Here is a 20,186-nt window from a genome sequence, read left to right on the forward strand (position 1 = left end):
CCCAGTGACAGGACAAAGGACAATGGGCACAAATTGAAGCAGAGAAAGTTCCAGCTCAACATGAGGAAGAAATTCTTCCCTCTGAGGGTGACAGAGCACTGGAATAGGTTGCCGAGGGAGGCTGTGGAATCTCCTTCTCTGCAGATATCCAAACCCCACCTGCACAAGCTCCTGTGCAGCCTGCTCTAGGCGACCCTGCTTCAGCAAGGGGGTTGGACTAGATGATCCACAGTCCCTCCCAACCCCTACCATTCTGTCATTCACAGGCATCACTTACTGGATAGTCTGTTCGTTACAAAGGTGTTACAGGTTATGCTTACCTAAACCTTCTGGAAGGAGACTGGATCGACAGAACCAGATGACCACTTGTGCGTAGAAAGAAACGAGGCCAGTTACCACCTGCTTATTTGTCAAGTCTGTAAAACCTGAAAAAAGGCATAGGATGACTTTTCTTACGCAATTCCTTTTGTTTTCACAAAACTCCATCATACTAAATGGAAAGTATAAACAGAACACCGTAGAAATCTTTGTCTTTGCATTGTTCACTCTGTATCACTTTCTTATCTGAAGGAAAGAACCACCATCACCACCAAAACAAAAAGAAATCCCTACAAAGAACCAGAGTGGCTAAAAGTTAAAAATTTTAAAAAAAGTAAAGCCTGAACTATTAAATATATTTGTCAGTAAGACATTTCTTTCTCACATAGCACAGATTTTTGCTGAAGCCAAGGGATTGTCTTTTTTCCCCCTCAACAGGCCAAGGACAATTGACACCAGAAAAGGCTAGAGAAACTCAAGTCACTTACTGTACCAATTACTCATTTACACTCCCTCTATATTTTTTAACTAATTTGCAAGACAATATTTGCAGCCAATTATAAACTGCTAGTATGAAATAAAAGGAATACCTTTCAGCATGACCTCATTCAGCTGCTGTCATTTCAACCCAGTTGCCTCCTTAGCTTCTGCCTGAATGCAGCCTCCCCCACCCACCTGCAGGAACTCCACGACAAACTATCTCCCTGAACTCAGTGCCTAGTAAGTGTGGTCCCAACTTCTCACATTTAAAACCCTTCTCCCAGCTAAATTTGACTGTCTTCCAATCACTGCACACAAGAAAAGCTCAGGTTGCCACAATTACAACCCAAGCACTATTCCAAATCTTGATAAAGCATTCCAAAGATTCAGTAAGACTATCACAAACCTTTTTCCGTAAGCTCTTGTGCTTCTGTTAGAAAACACTTGAAGACTGTGCTAAGGTTGCTCAAAAGCAACTGGCAGTGCTGCAGAGACTGTAATATCTGTGGGTCAATGAAGCTGCAAGAGCCATCAAACAGCGGAACACCTTTTCAAGAAGAAATAGGAAATCATTAGCCTGCAGACCCATCTCAGAGTTTCAAAGTACGCTTCAAGAAGCACGTGCAATGACATCGGCCAGCGCATCACTGAATAAGCTCAATCAGAAAGAATGAGTTTGTGTTTGCGGAATGACTCCACTGCTACTCACATGTCTGGTCAAATTCATCTTTTGTAGAGATCACTTTGTTCCATGTCCACTCAAGCACAAACCGTAAATTAGCAGCAGAACTTGGCTGCTCTTTAAGAACAAAAACAACAACAAACAAATGAATCAACAATTTCAAACTAAAAAACACATAACATAAAAACACCACAAGAAGTATTACCTTCCGATGTCCAACGCTTAATGCATCCAGTCAGAAGTTCTAAAGAACCTGCCTGGACAGCAGCTGACAAGACCGCTTCTAACTGCTCCTCCTAAACAGAGCGGACAAAGTTAGATGAGACTCTTCTAGATGCTTTCAATACCTGAACCTGCAACAGCAAATGTTTGCTTCTAACTGCATACTCATTCAGACATCACAAAGTCAGTAAGTATACATGCAACTAATGCCACATGCTTTTGCTTTATTCTAGCCACAGGCTGGACTGCTGGTTGGTCTGAGCAACACAGCACCTTTTCCTCTGACATTTCAAATTCCCAAAAGCTCGTTCTCATCTTTATTTACACGCCTCTGCATGACAGTCTTCAGTTACTGAGTTCCAATCAACTACTGTCAGTAACATCCTCTGCTAACACCCATCACGCATCTTGTGCAGAGAAGCTTGCCATCGGGAATGCATGACGGGGACAGAACAAACGCACTGTCTGCGTGGAAACAGCGAAGCTAAGGTCAAGCGGCTTCCTGGACTATGAAGACAAGAAGCAGCTCTGACACCCAAAACATGGAATTATCATTTTCTCAAATGACAGAAAAGAAGTGAAACATTTCAATGCTAATAGGTTTACAGTCTAGGCTCTGCACGGGCAGTATTATATTGTAGTGGTAATCCTTTTGAAGGATGTGGGTGGGAGGTTGTTCTGAGGGAAAGATGCTTTCGTTTGCGCATGACCAGCACTGACTGCACGCTTCCTTGTGCGGACCTGTGGCACAGAACTAACAGACGGGTCTCTAAAGACAGCTCTGGTAGGGCTGTTCCCAGTCAAACTCCATAGGACGGATCTAAGACTACTACTACTTCTGCTAACTAAAGTCAACACCTGCATTTCAATGCAACTGGCAAAGATAATGGAAATCAGATGACCATGTCTCGTAGCCTCTACGGCCCTCTCAGACTAGACGGAGGTAGCTCCCCCTTGACTCCCTGATACGCACTCACCTGACTCAAACTGGATGGCACAACATCCACCAGTCTTGGAGAGAGCAAGCCAGCTACAAGGCACCTGTTGTAGCTCTCATGAATGGCTTCGCTTATTGAAGGACCAGACTTCTTTAGAAAATTCAAGGTCTGAAACATCAGTCAAAATACAGATTAGGACAACCTTTTTATTTAATCACGCAGGTTCTGGAGAACCACTAAGAGAAAGAATACAAATGTTCACTGAAACTGTTAGAAAGCTTGCATCAGTAATATGCTTCAGGTTAGCAATCTGAGTAAGCATTACTACCTAGAGTCTCACAGAGTGTAGGCAGCCAGTCTGACAGTTACAGTTTATCAAAGAAAGCCCCGTAACACCAAACATCAGCCCTTGCAATGCTTTATTAAGTACCTCCTAGCTTCTCTGTCAATACACAGGCCTTACTTTTTCCCTCACCATTAGCACAAACTAGACTCTAGACAAGCTAAAACTAACACACAACTTGAAATCACACTTTGGAAGACCCTTTCCATGCTTGTTTGTGCAGAAGCTGATTTATGCCAGAAATACTTGGCCAGCTGAAAATTCATTCAGAATTAACTGTTACAATCTGCGCAGTGGCTCAGATGTTGTAATTTTGCCAAGTTTGGGAGAAAAATATTTTCATTTCTGCTTCAACAGTTAAAGGCTCTTGCATTTTCTCCATTCTGTCCTCCTTTTTCAAGTTGATCAGGGATCAAAACCCAAACTCTAGACTATGCAGGCAGTTTGACTGACGGGTAATACAGAAGGAAGCGCTTTCCCCGACTGCCACAACATTTTTGTTCTTGCTCCTAGAACAACCTTGTATTCCTTTCTGGTCACTCAATCCCTCATCGTGCTTCCACAGGAGGCAGAAAAGGTAGTTTTACAGTTCCAAGAGTGGACCTAAAACCTTACCATTTGCATCAAACTGGCAGCATATAACTGCAATGATGCATGTGGACGGGCAGGACGAGCAGACAGTGCTCTCTGACACTGAAAGCAGTGCAACAGAAAACCTAGAAAAGGCACGTCTCTTGACATTCTCCAGAAAGAAACAGTAAAAGATCACCTCCTTCTGGAAGCTGGTGCAAGTCATGTGAACAACTCCGGAGCTCAGCAAGCACGTACCATCTGCAGAAACAATGAACCTTTGACAGCCTTCCATACTCTCACTGTTATGTCATGGCCAGTTTACATTTTTGAAATCGCAGCATCTGGAAAGCGAGAACTGAGCACCCATTTGCTTCATCTGATCGCTTCCAAACTTGTACAAAAAAATCATTACTGCCTGACGAAATTTCATCTCTAGTGCTGCGGAGGTGCTGCGCTTTGAGCTTCAGTTCAAAGCCATTTCATTTTATCACCATCCCCACTTCACAGGCTACATTACAGAAGCATCAAACCCCAAAACTCAGCAGACTCCCAGACAGGTTTCACAACATTAAATGCCTTCTCACTACAACATAATCAGAGTTGGCTGGGGGGGAGGTTGCTGGGTTTTGGTTTGCCTTTTGAGTGACAAACAAAGAACATGAGAACCAATAAATGGCACCTGACCTCCACTGAAGCTCGTCACTATTAAAAGCAGTGAAATACCTACCAAAATTATAGGTACTTGGATTAAAAAACTGCTCAGGTGGTGGATAAGAAGGCGGAACTCCCCGACTTAGACTCCGCTCGTGTACCAGAATATCCAAAATGAGGTTTGGAGACGTCATGCTTATTACAGCATCCAGTGACCACAGCGCAAAATAGGGGCAGTCATGAAGGAATTCTTCTGGCCTTCAAGAAAACAAGTGCATAAGCTACACGCCAACTTTCAAACGACTTCTTGGTAGGGGTATGGAAAACAACTCCATAAAAAATCTACCTTAGTGAATCTGGCATTTGAGCATGATACCAGCGATTAATGTCAAACACACCCAAATAAGTAGACGGTTTTCCCTGACCATACGTATTCACTTGCCAGCTGAAGACTGATACACTGGTTTCAGGAGATATTACTGTAAAAGACAAGACATTGGTTCTTAGAGGTAGAAAATATGAGATAGCTGATCGTTTTAAAACACCACTTTCTGGCTTGGCTTCATTCTGTTTTACCACTCGTGAAACACAGCAATTCCTAACATTGGTTAAATCATTAAATCATTTCGTAATTAAAAAGATTAATTAAAACAAAATTACGGACTAGCAAACAGCTCTGTGATAAGGTTCAGTCATATTGCCCCTTCTTCTTGTTCAGACTGCATCGGTTCCAAGCCAAAGCAAATACACAGTTATTAGCTGCTTAAGTTTTCCATACATGAAGAGCTGATCAAGCGACCTTTAGCTAGATGACCAGTTTGGCAAAACAAAATATGCTTGGAACACATACAGTGCTACTTTTTGAAAGCATACAGATGATTATCGGACACACTTGTATCACTCAGCTGGCATTATTAAGTTCCAGATTTGACTCCATTACAAATTTAAGGATAGCTCCTTCCCAGCATATTCAGAATCAAAGATGACAAGTATCACACAAAAGAAACACAAAAACCCCAAACTCAGCAAACAGGAAATTGTGATAAAGGTTTTCACACAAAACATCCACGATGTTGTACTCCCATTCTCTCGAGAAGGCGAACGGTCTGTCTGCTCTGCGGAGAACGCTTTCTCGAGATGGAAGCACAGTGTGTGGTATATCATTTACCCTAACAGAGTAGGGAAGACGATGACACTGTTTGGCAAAATGTTTCTCTGCTCTCTGTTGAATTCATCAGTACCCGTTAGGGATCCTCACCCACTTTCCTGTGTTTCCTTGTGAACTCCTGCGCCACTTGCGCTTTCTTAGCGCCTGAAACTGCCTAGCAAGCTATCCACTCTTTTCACCATTCAGAGGACAGCGTCATTGCTAACCTCAACCCACATCCAACACAAGCTCACGTGTGCCTGGAACTTCTTTTCAACAGATTCTGAATAAAACCTGATTAGAAACCACCAGAAAAGTTGCAGGTACTTCTCAACGCCACCTGCTTCACAAAAAGGAGACAGAAAGGGAGTTTGGTTCTTGTCTTGTTCGGGGCTTTTTTTGAGGGGTGGCAGAGTGATGGTTGGTTGGTTGGTTTTAAAAAGCTATTGGAAGGCACTCTCCTCGGAAACATGACACAAGTGGAGAAAATTCAGAGGTGTTTGAATTCGATTTTGACACGCTGTTGATCAAGGATGGCATCACAAAAGAGACGGAAGTCGCCAGTTCAGGACTAAATCAACCCTAATGAACAGAAAGAGCCTAGAAACACCATGCAAGTGTCTTCTGTACAGCATCAGGCATAAGGTAAGGCCAGCAAGGAGAGACGGAGGGTGAATAATGCAGTCAGAACAAAAGGCTGTGAAAGCTACCACTGCAGCAGGCTCAAAGATACGATCAGAGCAAAATCAAATTTGTAAACCCAGAGATACATATTTAATTATTGCAAGATAATGAAAGTAACATCAGAGTTTTGACTGTCTATATGGACAGGGAAAGCTATTGCTTTCAAAACTTGCAGGTGTAGGATCCTGTTAGATTTAGAGCGGAAAAAAAGGACAGGTAGATCATAGAATTATTTAGTCTGGAAAAGATCCTGAAGATCATCGAGCCACCAGACCATGCCCTTAAGCGCCACCTCGACACATCTTTTCAGTACCTCCAGGGATGGTGTCTCAACCACTTCCCTGGGTAGCCTGTTCCAATGCTTAAACAGAACTGGCCCTGATACTGAGCCCTGAGGAACACCCCTTGTAACCAGCTGCCCTGTTTCAACAGGGGAAAAAAAAAATCAGGTAGCGTTCCTAAGCAAAGGAGGGAATTCTCTCATGCCTCAAAGATGACAGCTGGAGGAAGAAAACGACTGGCCAGCATTATACAGGTGACCCCACCATACAAGGCTATAGCATGTCAGCCAGCATACAAGGAAACTTATTTTTTCCTTTAAAGAAGTCCCACACAACTTTAGCACCCAATTTTTCTTTTTAAATAACCAAAACAAGCATGTCTCTACTGATATTTAAGACTTTTGGACTCGGGTACAGAACAGAATTCATTGCTTAGATTCCAACACCATTTCTTTTAGAATAACCACACATGGACATCACAACACACCTTCATTAACGCTCTCCTCTCTGTCAACGTGGCTGCGAAATTTTTCCACAGTCTGACAGCTGAGTAGCTTGGTATTGCTGGTCTGCCCTCTCAAGGGAAAGACTCCATCCGTGAGATCTAAACTGTACCTTTCGTCACAGTATTCCAAACCCTGAGGAAAAAATAAAAGAAGAGAGAAAAGGGCCCGTTGAGGTGAGAACAGACATTTTACCGAAATAGCAAAGAACGTATCTATCTAATAGAACATGCTTACTATATTGTATATTCCCCACGAGCTTATTTCTGATGGCAAAGAGAAACTCCCTGTCACCACTTAAAGCAGGGCGGCAATAAACTCAGTGGCAGATGCTCTATTAACACCTCACCCTCCCACCAGAGGAAGGGTAAAGGAGGAAAAGGGAGAGAGACGTACAAATTGAATATGAAAAGTTTTATTAATAACACTAATAATACTAATAGTATTAATCATAATTGAAATAATGCAAAATATACAAAACCGATCCTGAGTGTCCCAGACTTGGGAGCTCTACGCTCCATGTCTTCATTACAGAACTGACCAAGTTGGAGAAGTCATGCCATTACTGCACCTAAAGCTCTGTCGAGAGGTATTACCTATAGGCACACTGCTACACTGAAAATGCATCCCTCACTAGCAGCCATGAGAACTGCTGACTGATTAACCATCTCTTTTCAAACCACGGAAGCTCTTACCACCTCCTCCTCTAATCTTGTCAGAAACTAACAGGTGAAATATCCCTCAGCTCAGCTCCTTCACCAAGCACAGCCAACAGCACAAGGGGAAAACAGAGAGGACGTGCTACGCGCATGGACAATGTCTTTACGATCACAAATTACTACAGAGCCAGCCAACTGCTTTGAGATGTACACAAACCCTGGCAGGATTGTGATGCGCCTCTGATACCACCACTTTCTAAGTAAGCATTAACTGAAACACTGGCTTTCCAAATACAGGATTCGTTCAGACTGTCTGCCATGCAACGCAGGAATGTGTGTATTGTGGACAAACAGCAGCTCGACCATTCAATGCACTACATTTAGCAACTGCTGACATGGTATCAAAAAGGTCTTTGAAAGCAGATCATAAAGACACTGTTAGGCTAATTACTTGAGCACAGACTGACAACAGCCTTGCAGGCCACAGTTGACGCTCATTTGTGCCATGTGTTCCAGAAGTCCTGTTTGTGACTTATTACCACGATACAAAGTCAAAGATGCCCTGTTTCATAGCCACAAGTCTGATTCCTGGAATGTAAAGCGCTGCTGTAGTATATTTGGAAGGTGGCTGAAGAACCTGTCTTTTCTCCACAGAGGGCCCGGCTGTTTAGTTCTTCCTTCCACCACCTTGTAAGATTGGTTCCTGTTGCCATCTTCCTCAGCACTCCTCACAGGGAAGCGGAAACAGCAGGCGAGTAAAATATCTCAAATGCAGAGACTGGTGCCTCACACCTCCTATCAGCCTGGCAATGTATTACTGGTTGCGCAGTCTGCAGAGGGTTGAAAGTCTTACATTAACCACCCCACAGCTGTCGCCGGTCACAAACACAAGAACCTAATTTAATCACTTTGGGTGCCTTTCTAAAAGAGCACCAAGGGGAATTTCTAGCAGACACACATTTAAAAGCTGCTGAAACATTTCAGCCCTCAGAGGTGAAAACGGACACTCGGCAAACCTTGTTCAGGAAAGGAAGATGACCAAGGCAAAGAATTGCCAAGTAGGAAAAGGTCCCACATTTTAACATTAAAGTGTCGAGACAGAATAAAATACCCACGAGAGGAAGGGCTATAGGCAACCAGGTTTTCTTGCAAAGCAGCCCACACTACAAGGTCTTGTCTTGGCCACTGCAAAGACTGTACTTACAAAGGACTTTTAAAAGAGCATAAAGCAAAGCAGAAGTTCAAAAATGAAACTGAAGAAATATTAAAGGCACTTCGTCCTATCAACCTGCCAAAGGCCTTACAGGACACTACAAGAGATGCAGAAGTGCACTGCAACGAAAGCCCTTTTACAACTAAAAACCCAGTCAGGGTGCTCTGTGCCTCCAGAGCCCTGTATATTTATGTCAGAAAAAAATGCCCATAAAGAGATGACATCCACATTTAGAACCTGCGCAATCACTTGAAGATATTTACACCTTGGTGCCATGAGAGACAATGCCTTTTAAAGAAACACCACCTTTTCCAAACACCAAACCTTTCTCTATTCAAAAGCAACATTTACAAATGAGGAAAGACCTGTCCTATATGCAAGGACCAAGGTCAAAACTTCATCTCATCCCCAAAATTAAAGAAAGCACATAGTCCCTATAAAAACAGAGAACTATGAGACAAGAGTCGCCCCTATTTCGTTCCGTACCTACTGAGAATATGCAAGAGAAAGTATCAAAACAGGAGGAAAGAATTGCTCTGACTGATTACGGAAGAGTTTCAAGCATACTACTGAATGGAATTAGACGTTACACAGATGCATCTTCAGTCTGATAGCTGAGATACAATGATACCTCCTCTCTATTTTAAACACATCATCTTTGGAGTCAGTTCTAAAAATTTATGTATCCTCTTTGGACTAAATCATACCACTGTTGTTCCGTCTTGACTTCTCTTGCTGGCTTTAAGAGTAGATGTCACAGGTAACCCAGCCAAAAAGTAGAACGAGCTACCTATATAGCGACTAACTTTCACGATCAACACTGAAGAGACACTGCAGGTACATTTCATCTGAACTCCAGTTAACAGAGCGCAAAAGAAAAACAAGAATATAAACCAAAAGATACAGGACCGTATTTTAGGAAAGGACAAAGGCCATGCCCAAGAAGACTCAGCAAAAGATTGTTTTTTCTTGCGAGACATCTCTGAATTTTGATGGTAAAGATTTACCCTGACAAGTTAACTGCTACTCACTTAGAGAAAATGACTCTTTTCGTCTTTTCGCATACATGCACGTCTTACCTCATACATGACTTGTCCTGATGCCAAGCGTTTTCTGTCACCAAATGCTAACTGCAACAGATGCAAACTCACAACATCACCTTCACTGAAAAAGGTATAAACGATGACATTTGATTACAAAGCTGCTTTATAGTTCTCGTTTTCATTTCTTCGTAGCAGGCTCTTGCTCAAAAGAAAAACACTGCTTCCCACAACTGGTAATTGCTCACACTTAGCCACTAAAACATGAAGAAGGCAGTGCTGACACTAACAGCTGCAGGGGCCAATGCTAACCATGCAATTTGAAAGCCTTAACCTCTTGCATGGACTCCACATTGCTGGAACTTGCTCTTCACAGGGCAGAGTTCTTGATTCAAAACTGCTTTGAAGTCAAACTTTAAAAGATTCTCACTCTATGAACGGCTGAGCTGATTCAATAGCTTGCTGATGCTGAAGGAGAGAGAGATCTTTCTCCTCTTCTTCCTTCCCTTCCCAGCAAGTTCCAGTCCCTCTCTTGCATACACTGAGCCCTTCACACACCAATTCCATTCGTTAGCCCTGCACGAAACCACTGACTTTTCTGCTGAACGGCCATCTAATGCTATTTTAATACCATGGTGCAAATATCAAACAGATCATGAAGCAGTCATCAAGAAACAAAGGAACGCCATTAAGAAGGCGAGCACAAACATACAGCCACTGTTGCTTTGCCTTCTTCCAGAAGGCATGAACTATCAGCTCACCCTTCATGTCTGGTCAATCCTGTAAAAATTGCGTCATAACACATTACATACCCGAGAGAATCTCCTGCACAACTAAAGAAACAAAACAAATGCACATGTATCAACTGTATGTGAAGAAATATTTAAAAAAAAAAAAACCAACAGTGACTCATAGAAAGTTTTTATTCACCTTTCTTGTGTAGACTGAACAGCCCACAAATAGCAACAATTGCGAGGATCATTCTCAGGCTCTTGAAACGTGACAGCATAGACAGGAATCCTTCCTCCTTCGAGCTGAGAGTGGTGCCTACAGAGTTAAGGAAAAAAAAAAAACAAAGAAAAAAAATAGAGAAGGTGACCCTACTGTTTGTAGAAGGGTAGAAGCATCTCCTCAGAAAACAGCACCTTACATGCTTGTCCTCAACGAACAAATAGTCAGACTTCCATCTCAAACAAGTGAGTCAAGGTAGCTACTACTTTTCAGGCAACAGTCAAGAGGTGAGGAAATTACTGTCCATCTAACACAATAACCTGGATTTATGTCCTCCTCTGCCTGAGGATATGCAACATAACTGATCCCTTCAGTTGCCAAGAAAAAGGTTACTGCTATTCTTGTAGCGTACATAAATATTGAATTTGAAATGCAACATATCTTACAAACAAATTTACAACAGCTACAAACAGACCTCTGCACCTCCAGGCATGGCCAAGGGTAAAGGCCTACTTACTCCCTCTTCAAAGTTTTCATATTCCATAGTGACAGGTAGCCATCCGAAAAACCCACAACGAGCTGATTGCTTCTGCTGATGTAGCACAGCGTTGATATTGCTGATCCTGAAGGATTTTGTAGTTGGAAACAGAGATGTCTCCCTTCTCTGGTCGCAGCTTCTCTTCTCTGTGGAACTTCAGCAGGAATTCTACTGACAACTTCTAGATCTATGCACACAGAACCACGCAACAAATGAATGTGTTATGCCATTTACATTGCATGTTCAACACTGACGTGACAACACGTAGAATCTCATTCTACCATCCCAGGCAAAATACCCACTTATGCAACACTTCTTTGCCACTTCCCTTTTGGACGTCTTCAAAGAACAGAAGAACTCTCCGATCGGACAGGTATTCTCACTCCTATTTCAAAACCAGGTAAAAGTCTAACCTTCATAGACAAATTCTTCTTGGACTCTGTAAATCAGGAGTTCGGGCCTCCTGATGGGGCTATTTCAAATTATTCATCCAAAGGCGCCATTTTTGAGCAGTCAGATCTATTTTAAAAAACAAGCCTAAAATTTGCCCCAACTCAATTAACAGAAGCAGCAGCACTTTCCCGAGAAATAGACCACCTCTGACACAACCGCCTATCAGGCAGCTGCACGACTCACATGGTAAAACTCCTACACCTCACTGGCAAGAATCATCCTGACGGAGGTATCTTGGCAGCAGGGAGGCGCTTACAGCATTAGAAGGAGTGTTAAGCCACTCCCGTTTTAATCGGTTCAGGACTGTACGATGACAGCCCGCCATCTGTAACCAGCAGTCGTGAATGGCTGCACGCTCCTGCCTTCAAAGCGGGATGCCTGTTGTTTATTGCAAAGACACACGTTGTCTTACTGGTAAACGCAAGTTTTAAAACTGCAGGCTTACCTGATGCTTCTAGCTCATTCTGATTGCAAGATAAATCATCCAAACAAAGGTCAACCAGAAGCAGATGACCAACATCTGTAGCCACTGCTGCCACTCCAAAGAGCCACTGCAGGCTCTGGTGAAGGTGCCGAGTGCTGACACTGGGTCCTCCATGATTAGTGATGGGTTCTACAGCAGTTACCTACAGGAAAACTACAAGTTAATAGTGAAGCTGTTTGACAAGCTAAATAGAAATCACTCCTAGGTGAAGGCAGAATTAGCACGGCACAAACAAGAAAGTAAGTACAGGATCATAAGACTTCAAAAAGAGCATTGTCTCCCAATCACAGCAAAAGGAGGGGGATGGGGGGATGGGGGAATGGAACGGGAGGCCTGTACAAAAATCTGTTGTTGCCTTCCATTTACTAGATTTCCTGTGGTTATTTCACTGAATTAACTTCAACTTCAATGCTGCATTCTAGTATTACAGCCTACCAATGTCCATTTCCTGCTTAGAAATAACGAACTCCAAGAAAACAGAAAAAATTAGTCACATGCAAGAAACTTCATCATGTTGAAGGGACTGAAGGACAAAACTAAGTCGAGTTCTCCCACTGCTCACAGCCCATCAGCTCTGTGATACCGTCGATGCCTTCTTTGCCAAACAGCTTTTAGGATAAATCGTGGCTGTACGTCAGACGAGCCAGCGGCCGAGTTGCATGGCAGACGCACCACTTCCATGTGAAGGAAACACTTCTGGAAAGTGTTGAAGCGAGAGAGCGGCTTGGTCAACCGCACACTAGTCCTCACTTAGAACAAAAATAACCACCCGATAAAGTGGAAGCAGTTTTAGATGCACACCAGCACATCTAGGAATGTGAACAAAAATTTAAAAAGCCAGCCTAAAGCAATGGCAAAGAGAACAGCAGCTTGTTAGATGAAAAGCCAGCTCCAGCTAAAGGGAGACGTGCACACTGCTCTTGCACAGGCAAAGCGCTCTGCATGCGGCTTTAGGACAAAGCGAAGACAGACCTGTCAGCACCTGCAACACGTCCCAGGACAACACCGACTGCTAGCGCAGAGAGACGAGCACGTGAAGACTCCTGCACTAAAGCTACTTTTTTTAACCCTCACAGCTAGGGAAAAATAACCAAAGCCCTCAGTCCCAAGGCTTTCTCCTCTCCCAGATCCAGCACTTGCTATGACTACACTCCCTGCCAGTCTCCCACACAATTCACCTTTCCTCTTGCTCACAAGCAGTTGAATCTTTTAGAAAGACCTATGGTAACTCAGACAGCTTGGCTTTGTTTCTGATTTCCTAGAAACCCAATTAAATTTCCAATCTTCTCTGCTGCTCCAAGGACTTTCAAACACATTTGGACTATTTGAATTCTTGCTGCTCCAACTCCGGATGACTGTCATGAGGAAAGCAGAAGTACTGTAGCCATCTCGCTGCAGAATCAGCCAAAGTTCAAGTGCTGCTTCTCACTTCCTTTTCTTTTTAGATGTTTTCCCTTGTACAACTGTCTCCCAAGGAATCTTTTCCATTTTTGCATACAGCCTGACAAAAACATTTCCCAGGTTGAACACTTCAGCGTTCCATGTAGCAGCTCCTGAAACAGCATGGTTTCTACCACGGCATGCACTGGCTTTTCATGTTCTCCTAGGCTACTGAACGAACAAAGAAACCTTTCCTCAGCTTGCTGAATCTGAATGCTACCCTCCTGCCTCATGCAAACCAGGAAAATTCATGAAATTACCGCTCAATAGTTCTGAAACATACCACCATTATAAACCAATTTAATATAATTAGTGGGTTTAATTCAGATTTGCCTTTACAAGCATCCATTTCAAACCATACTCCATTAACACTCTCAGCTTTCTGCTGCTTGTCACATGTATAGCCAGATGGCAAGCAGAGACACCCCCACCAATAACAGAATTTGGGCATGATTCTTTTTCTCAACTTGTGAGTTTGGGTTTTTAAACTCCTTCCTTTACTCTCTGCATGACCACACATCTACTCTTGCACCAAAAGGCAGTCATACAGTCACTATAAACACCCTGCATTAATACACTAACGGCTTTACGTCTTGGACCAGGGTTGCTCAAAGTTAGCGTTAACCTGTACAACTTTGTAGTCCGCAGAACATACACCCGCACAGAAAATATTAGGATTAAAATATTAAAAAATTAAGGTGCTCATTAAAGCCTTATAACAGCCATGACAAAAGGTGCAGAAAGTGATGTGCAGAGCAGATCTGCATTTGACTTGAAAAAACAATCCGTCTGAAAATCAGAGAAACAGTTGGGCAGATTAAAAACATGTATTATGTCTAATTTGGAAGTAAGAGTTCGAGGATAAATTCAGATCATATGGACAGTGGCCCAGTGCAAACTTTGTCGGCTTGGTTTTGCTTACCCTTACTCCTACTCGCAACTTAGAAGTTAGTTAGTCTGAGGTTCATGGGAATGTGTCGAAGTCATTTAGAGCAGAGCTATGGAAGTCTGAGGTATTTTAAAGACAGCATTTCTGGCAGAAGTTAACCATTTCAGAAATGTAGGTTCTAGTCGCTTGGAAGCGTGGGGTTTATTTTTTATTTTTCACTCCGGCCAAAAAAAAGATCATTTACAATGCCTTTTTGAGGAAGCGGAGAATTAGGTAACTACATGCTCTACAATTCAACCAGAAGACTTCTTTTACTATCAGGGAACTTCAAAGAGGATGGTACCGTTAAGCCCAAGATTTTACATCCAAGCTCTCTTGACCAGAGACTCTCCAGTGATGGTATGCTAATGCAAGAGAGATAAAAATACCTCCTTCACAGAAAGACTCCAAACCTTTTCCGGGAACAGGATTTTGCAGCACCTAAGAACACAAAAGCTTCCTTTCTCTGCTGAAAAAGTACGTACCTTTCCTGGAAGAACAACCGCTTTAACCACTCGTGATGTTCCAAGGTCATACAGACAGAGAACACTTCCCTCTGCTTCTTCCAACCCAACCAGCAGTCCAGTTCTCTTCTGCCAGGAAAACTCCTTTACCGCATGAACAGTGGGAGGCTGCTCGTTTATCCCACTGAAACGGTACGCAGAGAGCCGCTCTCCTGTCACAGAGTTCACTACCTCAAGCTGAGGACCACACGCCAGCCATGCTAGCCCATTTCTCCCTGTAAGAGAAATGGAAGCTGACTAAAGCACATTTCCAACGGAAGATTGGAGACAACTGAAAAAATGACAGTCACTGCCCCTTTCCTTCAATAAAAGTACCGCCTTACCGAATCCCAGTCAGTTCTTTCAAATCACCCATTGAAATTCTCAAGCAATACATCTTAAAATCAACACCCTTATTATTTTCCACTTGACTGTCTGGGATAAAGATGACAATACATTGATCTATACTCTTTCTACCACCTGCAGCTTCGTATTACTAGAAGTCATCTAGATGCGTATGAGAATACAAGCCTTGCAGTGTACTTCAAGCAGAACAACTCTAAGCCAATTCATTTCTAGTTTATTAATTTCACTTGACGCATGCCTGCTTTGGCAGGGATTTGGGCTTCAGCAAGAAACTACCTTAAAATGGGCACTGTGTTAGGAAATTCACACTTCTACATGGGCTGAGAACAGAAAGAATTTAAACACATTTCGTTGCACTCAACTCCTTCAAGCTCAAAGGAAGTATTAACTCAAGTCCTGCATTTCCAGCCAGGTAGACAGATTCTACTTGGTCTTAAGAGAAACCAAGACATCCCAACAAGCACCCAGCTCCACTTTCAGATCGCCTAGAAAGGCAACTACCTCATCTGCTTAGCCAATTTCAGCAGCTCGCACTGCGTACTCATCAGCACCCTAGTAAATACTTTGGAAATACGGCTGCAGAGCTTAACAGCCTTGTCCTCTTCCTCCTGTTTCTATTCAGACCAGAAAAGAAAGAGCAGAGGGCTTTGCCTCTGGAACATTGCAGTAGAACGATTTCTGCCTCTGATGCTATCATGGTCGCAGAGCTTGAGCCGGTGCAAATGCAAACGGCCCCAAACAACACTCATACTTTTGTGAAAATTGCCTTTTATTTCATTAGAAATTGAGGAGGGCTCACTGACTCCGCATGTTTACAGAAATTCTTTTAATAGCACAAGATTGGTGCAGGTGCTTGTAATTTGAAAGTTTAACTATACTAAAGTTTTAATATTGGCATTTATAATTGATAAAACACCTTTTCTGCTCTCTCTAAACCTGGTGAGTCACCTTAACTGCACCAACCTGACACAGCTGATACCATGACCCGATGCTTCAGGTAACCTCCAGGCAATGACAACTTCATACCAAGACCAAATTTATGGGAAAATGCTCACCTCCAGAAAACTTCCCGTGCAGCACAGAATCCAGGGTGTTCTCATCTTCCTCGAGGGCCTGAACAGTCACCTCTGGAAACTGCAGCAGACTGCTGGTTACCTGAGCTGTTAGGCCTCGCATTCTTCACTGTAAAGAAAGAAAAAAAAACCCCACAGAAATGGACTCACAGCAGCCATAAATATTTTTCAGTGAGATTACATAAGTTTCATTAGTGAATAGTCTCCTATACAGCTTTTCCTTAAAAGATGGCACTCAGGAGACTTTTTGATCTCACAGCAGAGCAAAAGGAGAATCCTTTGCTTTTCTGATGCCTATGAGATCACCACCAACAAATGACAGAGGTATCGACAAGATCAAGAACAGCAAAAAAAACAATGCACTGAGTGCAACTCTACTGACATCGGTTAGTAAGATGAGATCTGAGAAAAAATATATTTTAAAAAGCTTCTCAGTAACAGGTAGAAGTTCCCTTTTGCCCTGTTCCTTGACTTTATGCTATATTATTTCTTGTCAATTGTCCTCTAGCAGATTTCATGCATCATTTATGCGTTGCTCCCTTTTTGCATATTTGTTCTGAACACTAAGGAATAGTCAGTTCTTTTTTCGTGGAAAAGCTTAAAAGGTGAAGTGATTTACAAGATCAAATAGGTGGCTACATAAGATATACTCCATACACATGGAAGTACAAACTACTTTATGTAACTATGTTTTGCAAGTTCTATGGGTTACTGAGAAAGCCTCAGGAAGACAAGACAGATTCAATTATCTTGTTCAAACAGCACCACTGTCTTCATGAAGTCTCAAAAGGAAGATACTGTATGTAGTTCACTGTTTCTGGGTGTTATACATGCTGACCAACTCCGGCATCAAAAAGAACTCTTATCCTGTGCTACAAACCAGTACAGCCAGCCACTTTGCACGCAAATCCTATTGCTTTAACTATACCATACACGTTCTCCTGCAAACAATTTTCCTTACAGCATAGCAGGTTACAGCTAGTTTTAAAGACTACACTCTGAGAGCAACACAAAGTTATTAAACAAAATGTTTAAAAATAAATACAATTTATATGAAGTGTTCCACGAATTGTTATACGAACATGAAAGATTGTGCTTTAAAGCCTGGGCACTGGAGTCTACTATATTTCAAGTCACAAGCACTCTATTTGAGAATATGTTCCAGTATCTTCTGCCAGCATGAAAACAGCGAGCGCATGAAACAAAGGAAGTTTAAGTTAGGGTCCCACACTAAGCACAAGTCAATGTTTTGAAAAAAATGTTGCCAATGGCAAAGCCAGTATTACAAGATGCTGCTACAGCCAGCCAGCCTGACCACTCTGCCAGCACTCACAACTAGCACAGCTCAGGTTCCAAATGGGTCAACTTATCTGCAGTAGTTTTTTAAAACTACCACTACTAAAAAAAAAAAAAACCCACTACTACTAAAAAAAAAAAACAAAACCCACTACTACTACTAAAAAAACACCCAGAGAGTAAAAAGCCTCAAAATTTGACCAGCATTCTGGCTTCATCTAATTGTAATGATTTAGTGAGTATGTTTTATGAGTAACCCATAATACCAAATACTAATACACATATGTTGGGTTACTGAATAGCATCTTTTAAACGCCTTCAACGTCCAAGTGTTTTGACAGGTGCCTTCAGCAATAATGTGATGCTGAACAAGAAAGGAGGAATGACCAGAGAGTATTATCACAGGGAGAAATTTCAGAAGGGGAGGAGCAAGACAACCAGCTGATATAACTGAAAAAGCAGGAAAAGGAGGCAACCAAACAGAAAAATCATATTCAAGACATGTCCAGGATAGGATGAAGTAACGGGGATACACTGTGTAATGGACAAAGAAAGGAACTACTCAGCAGAGCACACGCAGGAGGAGACAAACAGAACAGGTAGAAGCAGGAGATAAAACAGATACCAAAAGTAGACTATGCCACTAAAATAAAAAAAATATATTAAGAAAACCCACCTAAAAAGCTTCTCACATAACAGTATTTAATGTGCTTTTATCACTTTGGTGCTTTTTCTGTCACCAGTTGTTATCATTTTCAGAGGACAGGTAAGACAAGGAGATGAAGGGAAGAAACAGGACCTCAGACATACACAATCTGTGTTCAGAGCCCCAGTGTCTTCTCTCAGTGGTGTTCTCTGCAGGGTCTTACCCGATTTCCAGTATTGTGACCAGCCAAAAAAAAAACCAGCCCAAAACAAACAAACACACACTTCTTCATTGTTTATTTTGCACAGGGCCACCGTTTTATAGCCTAATTTACGGTTTTCTTGGAAGTAAGTTGCTGCTTCTGAGAGTGCATTTTTTTTTTCTGCTGATTCCACCAAGAGTTAGCAGTGGAAAAAACTGAAAAGGAACGTATAAAACACGAGTGAGGTCATGCAATAGCAAGCAGTGGAACACACCAGAGCCAATTTGAAGCCTCTCTTACATTCACAGTCAAAGGAGAGAAAGGCCATTCAGAATCACAGAATGGCTGAGGCTGGAAGGGACCGTTTTCTGGTCCAACCCCCTTGCTCAGGCAGGGTCACCTAAAGCAGGCCGCCCAGTGCCACGTTCAGACAGCTTTTGAATGTCTGTCTCCAAGGATGGACACACCACAACCTCTTCGGGCAACTTGTGCCAGTGCTTGGTCACTTGTCAAGTTTTTCCTGATGTTCAGACAGAGCCTCCTGTGCTTCAGTTTGTGCCCATTGCCTCTGGTCCTGTCACTGGGCACCACTGGAAAGTACCTGGGTCCATCTGCTTCACACTCTCTCTTCAGGTATTTATATGCATTGACGAGATCCGCCCTGAGCCTTCTCTTCTCCAGGCTGAACAGTCCCAGCTCTCTTGGCCTTTCCTCACAGTACAGGTACTCCAGTCCCTTGACAATCTTAGTGGCCCTTTGCTGGACTCTTTCCAGTAACTCCATCTCTCTATGACACCGAGAAGCCCAGACCCGGACACAGCACTAAAGATGTGGCCTCACCAGTGCTGAGCAGAGGAAGGGTCACCTCCCCTGACCTGATGGCAACGCTCCGCCTGATGCAGCCCAGGACATCATCAGCCACCTTTGCCGCAAGGGCACACTGCTGGCTCACGTTTAACTTGGTGTCCGCCAGGATGCCCAGGGTCTTTTCTGCCAAGCTGCTTTCCAGCTCGGAAGCCCCCAGCATATACAGGTGCCTGGGGTTGTCCCTCTTCATCTGCAGGACTTTGCAATTCTCCTTGTTGAACTGCATGAGATTACTGCCAGCCCACCTCTCCAGCCTGTCAAAGTTCCTCTGGATGGCAGCATGACCCTCTGCTGTATCACCGCTCTTCCCAATTTTGCACCATCAGTCAGCTTGCTGAGCGTACACTCTGTCCCATCATCCAGATCATTAATGAAAACATTGATCAATCAACCACCCCACCCACCCGCAAAGTAGCCTATTTTAAAGTATTCAGTTGGTCAATCCTCCTTTAAGGCACAACACTGACTATGACAACATGTATTAAGGAATTTTAGAAAACAGCACAAAATTCCAAAGAGAGCATATATTATTGTAGTGAATAAAAAATAATTTTTTTTGTAAACAAGCACAGAAATTTCTGGGAAAAAAGTCTGTGTGGTAGGTACTTTGTAATTATTAATATAATACACTATAATATTAGCAAGACAATTTTGACGAAAAGAGTGAACAAGTATTTTCCAGTAGTGCAGGTAACAATATTCAAG

General features: G+C 42.7%; 1 protein-coding gene across 2 annotated transcripts in view; it reads right to left on the reverse strand.

Moving 5' to 3' along the window:
- LOC142360449 (protein ELYS-like) overlaps window positions 1-20,186 on the reverse strand; it is a 45,678-nt gene that overhangs the window by 21,904 nt on the left and 3,588 nt on the right. For both annotated transcript variants that reach the window (XM_075412663.1, XM_075412662.1), the window contains 15 exons: window positions 16,453-16,579; window positions 15,014-15,267; window positions 12,122-12,302; window positions 11,203-11,410; window positions 10,665-10,781; window positions 9,774-9,858; window positions 6,807-6,957; window positions 4,554-4,686; window positions 4,284-4,465; window positions 3,753-3,814; window positions 2,680-2,808; window positions 1,686-1,776; window positions 1,508-1,597; window positions 1,205-1,345; window positions 321-425 (listed from right to left, as the gene is read on the reverse strand). In XM_075412663.1, coding sequence (XP_075268778.1) covers window positions 321-425; window positions 1,205-1,345; window positions 1,508-1,597; window positions 1,686-1,776; window positions 2,680-2,808; window positions 3,753-3,814; window positions 4,284-4,465; window positions 4,554-4,686; window positions 6,807-6,957; window positions 9,774-9,858; window positions 10,665-10,781; window positions 11,203-11,410; window positions 12,122-12,302; window positions 15,014-15,267; window positions 16,453-16,573 — 2,050 coding nt within the window. In that variant the 5' untranslated portion in view covers window positions 16,574-16,579. The remainder of the gene's footprint in view (window positions 1-320; window positions 426-1,204; window positions 1,346-1,507; window positions 1,598-1,685; window positions 1,777-2,679; window positions 2,809-3,752; window positions 3,815-4,283; window positions 4,466-4,553; window positions 4,687-6,806; window positions 6,958-9,773; window positions 9,859-10,664; window positions 10,782-11,202; window positions 11,411-12,121; window positions 12,303-15,013; window positions 15,268-16,452; window positions 16,580-20,186) is intronic.

Source organism: Opisthocomus hoazin, chromosome 2 (genome assembly GCF_030867145.1).
Source record: "Opisthocomus hoazin isolate bOpiHoa1 chromosome 2, bOpiHoa1.hap1, whole genome shotgun sequence".
Lineage (NCBI taxonomy): Eukaryota > Metazoa > Chordata > Aves > Opisthocomiformes > Opisthocomidae > Opisthocomus > Opisthocomus hoazin.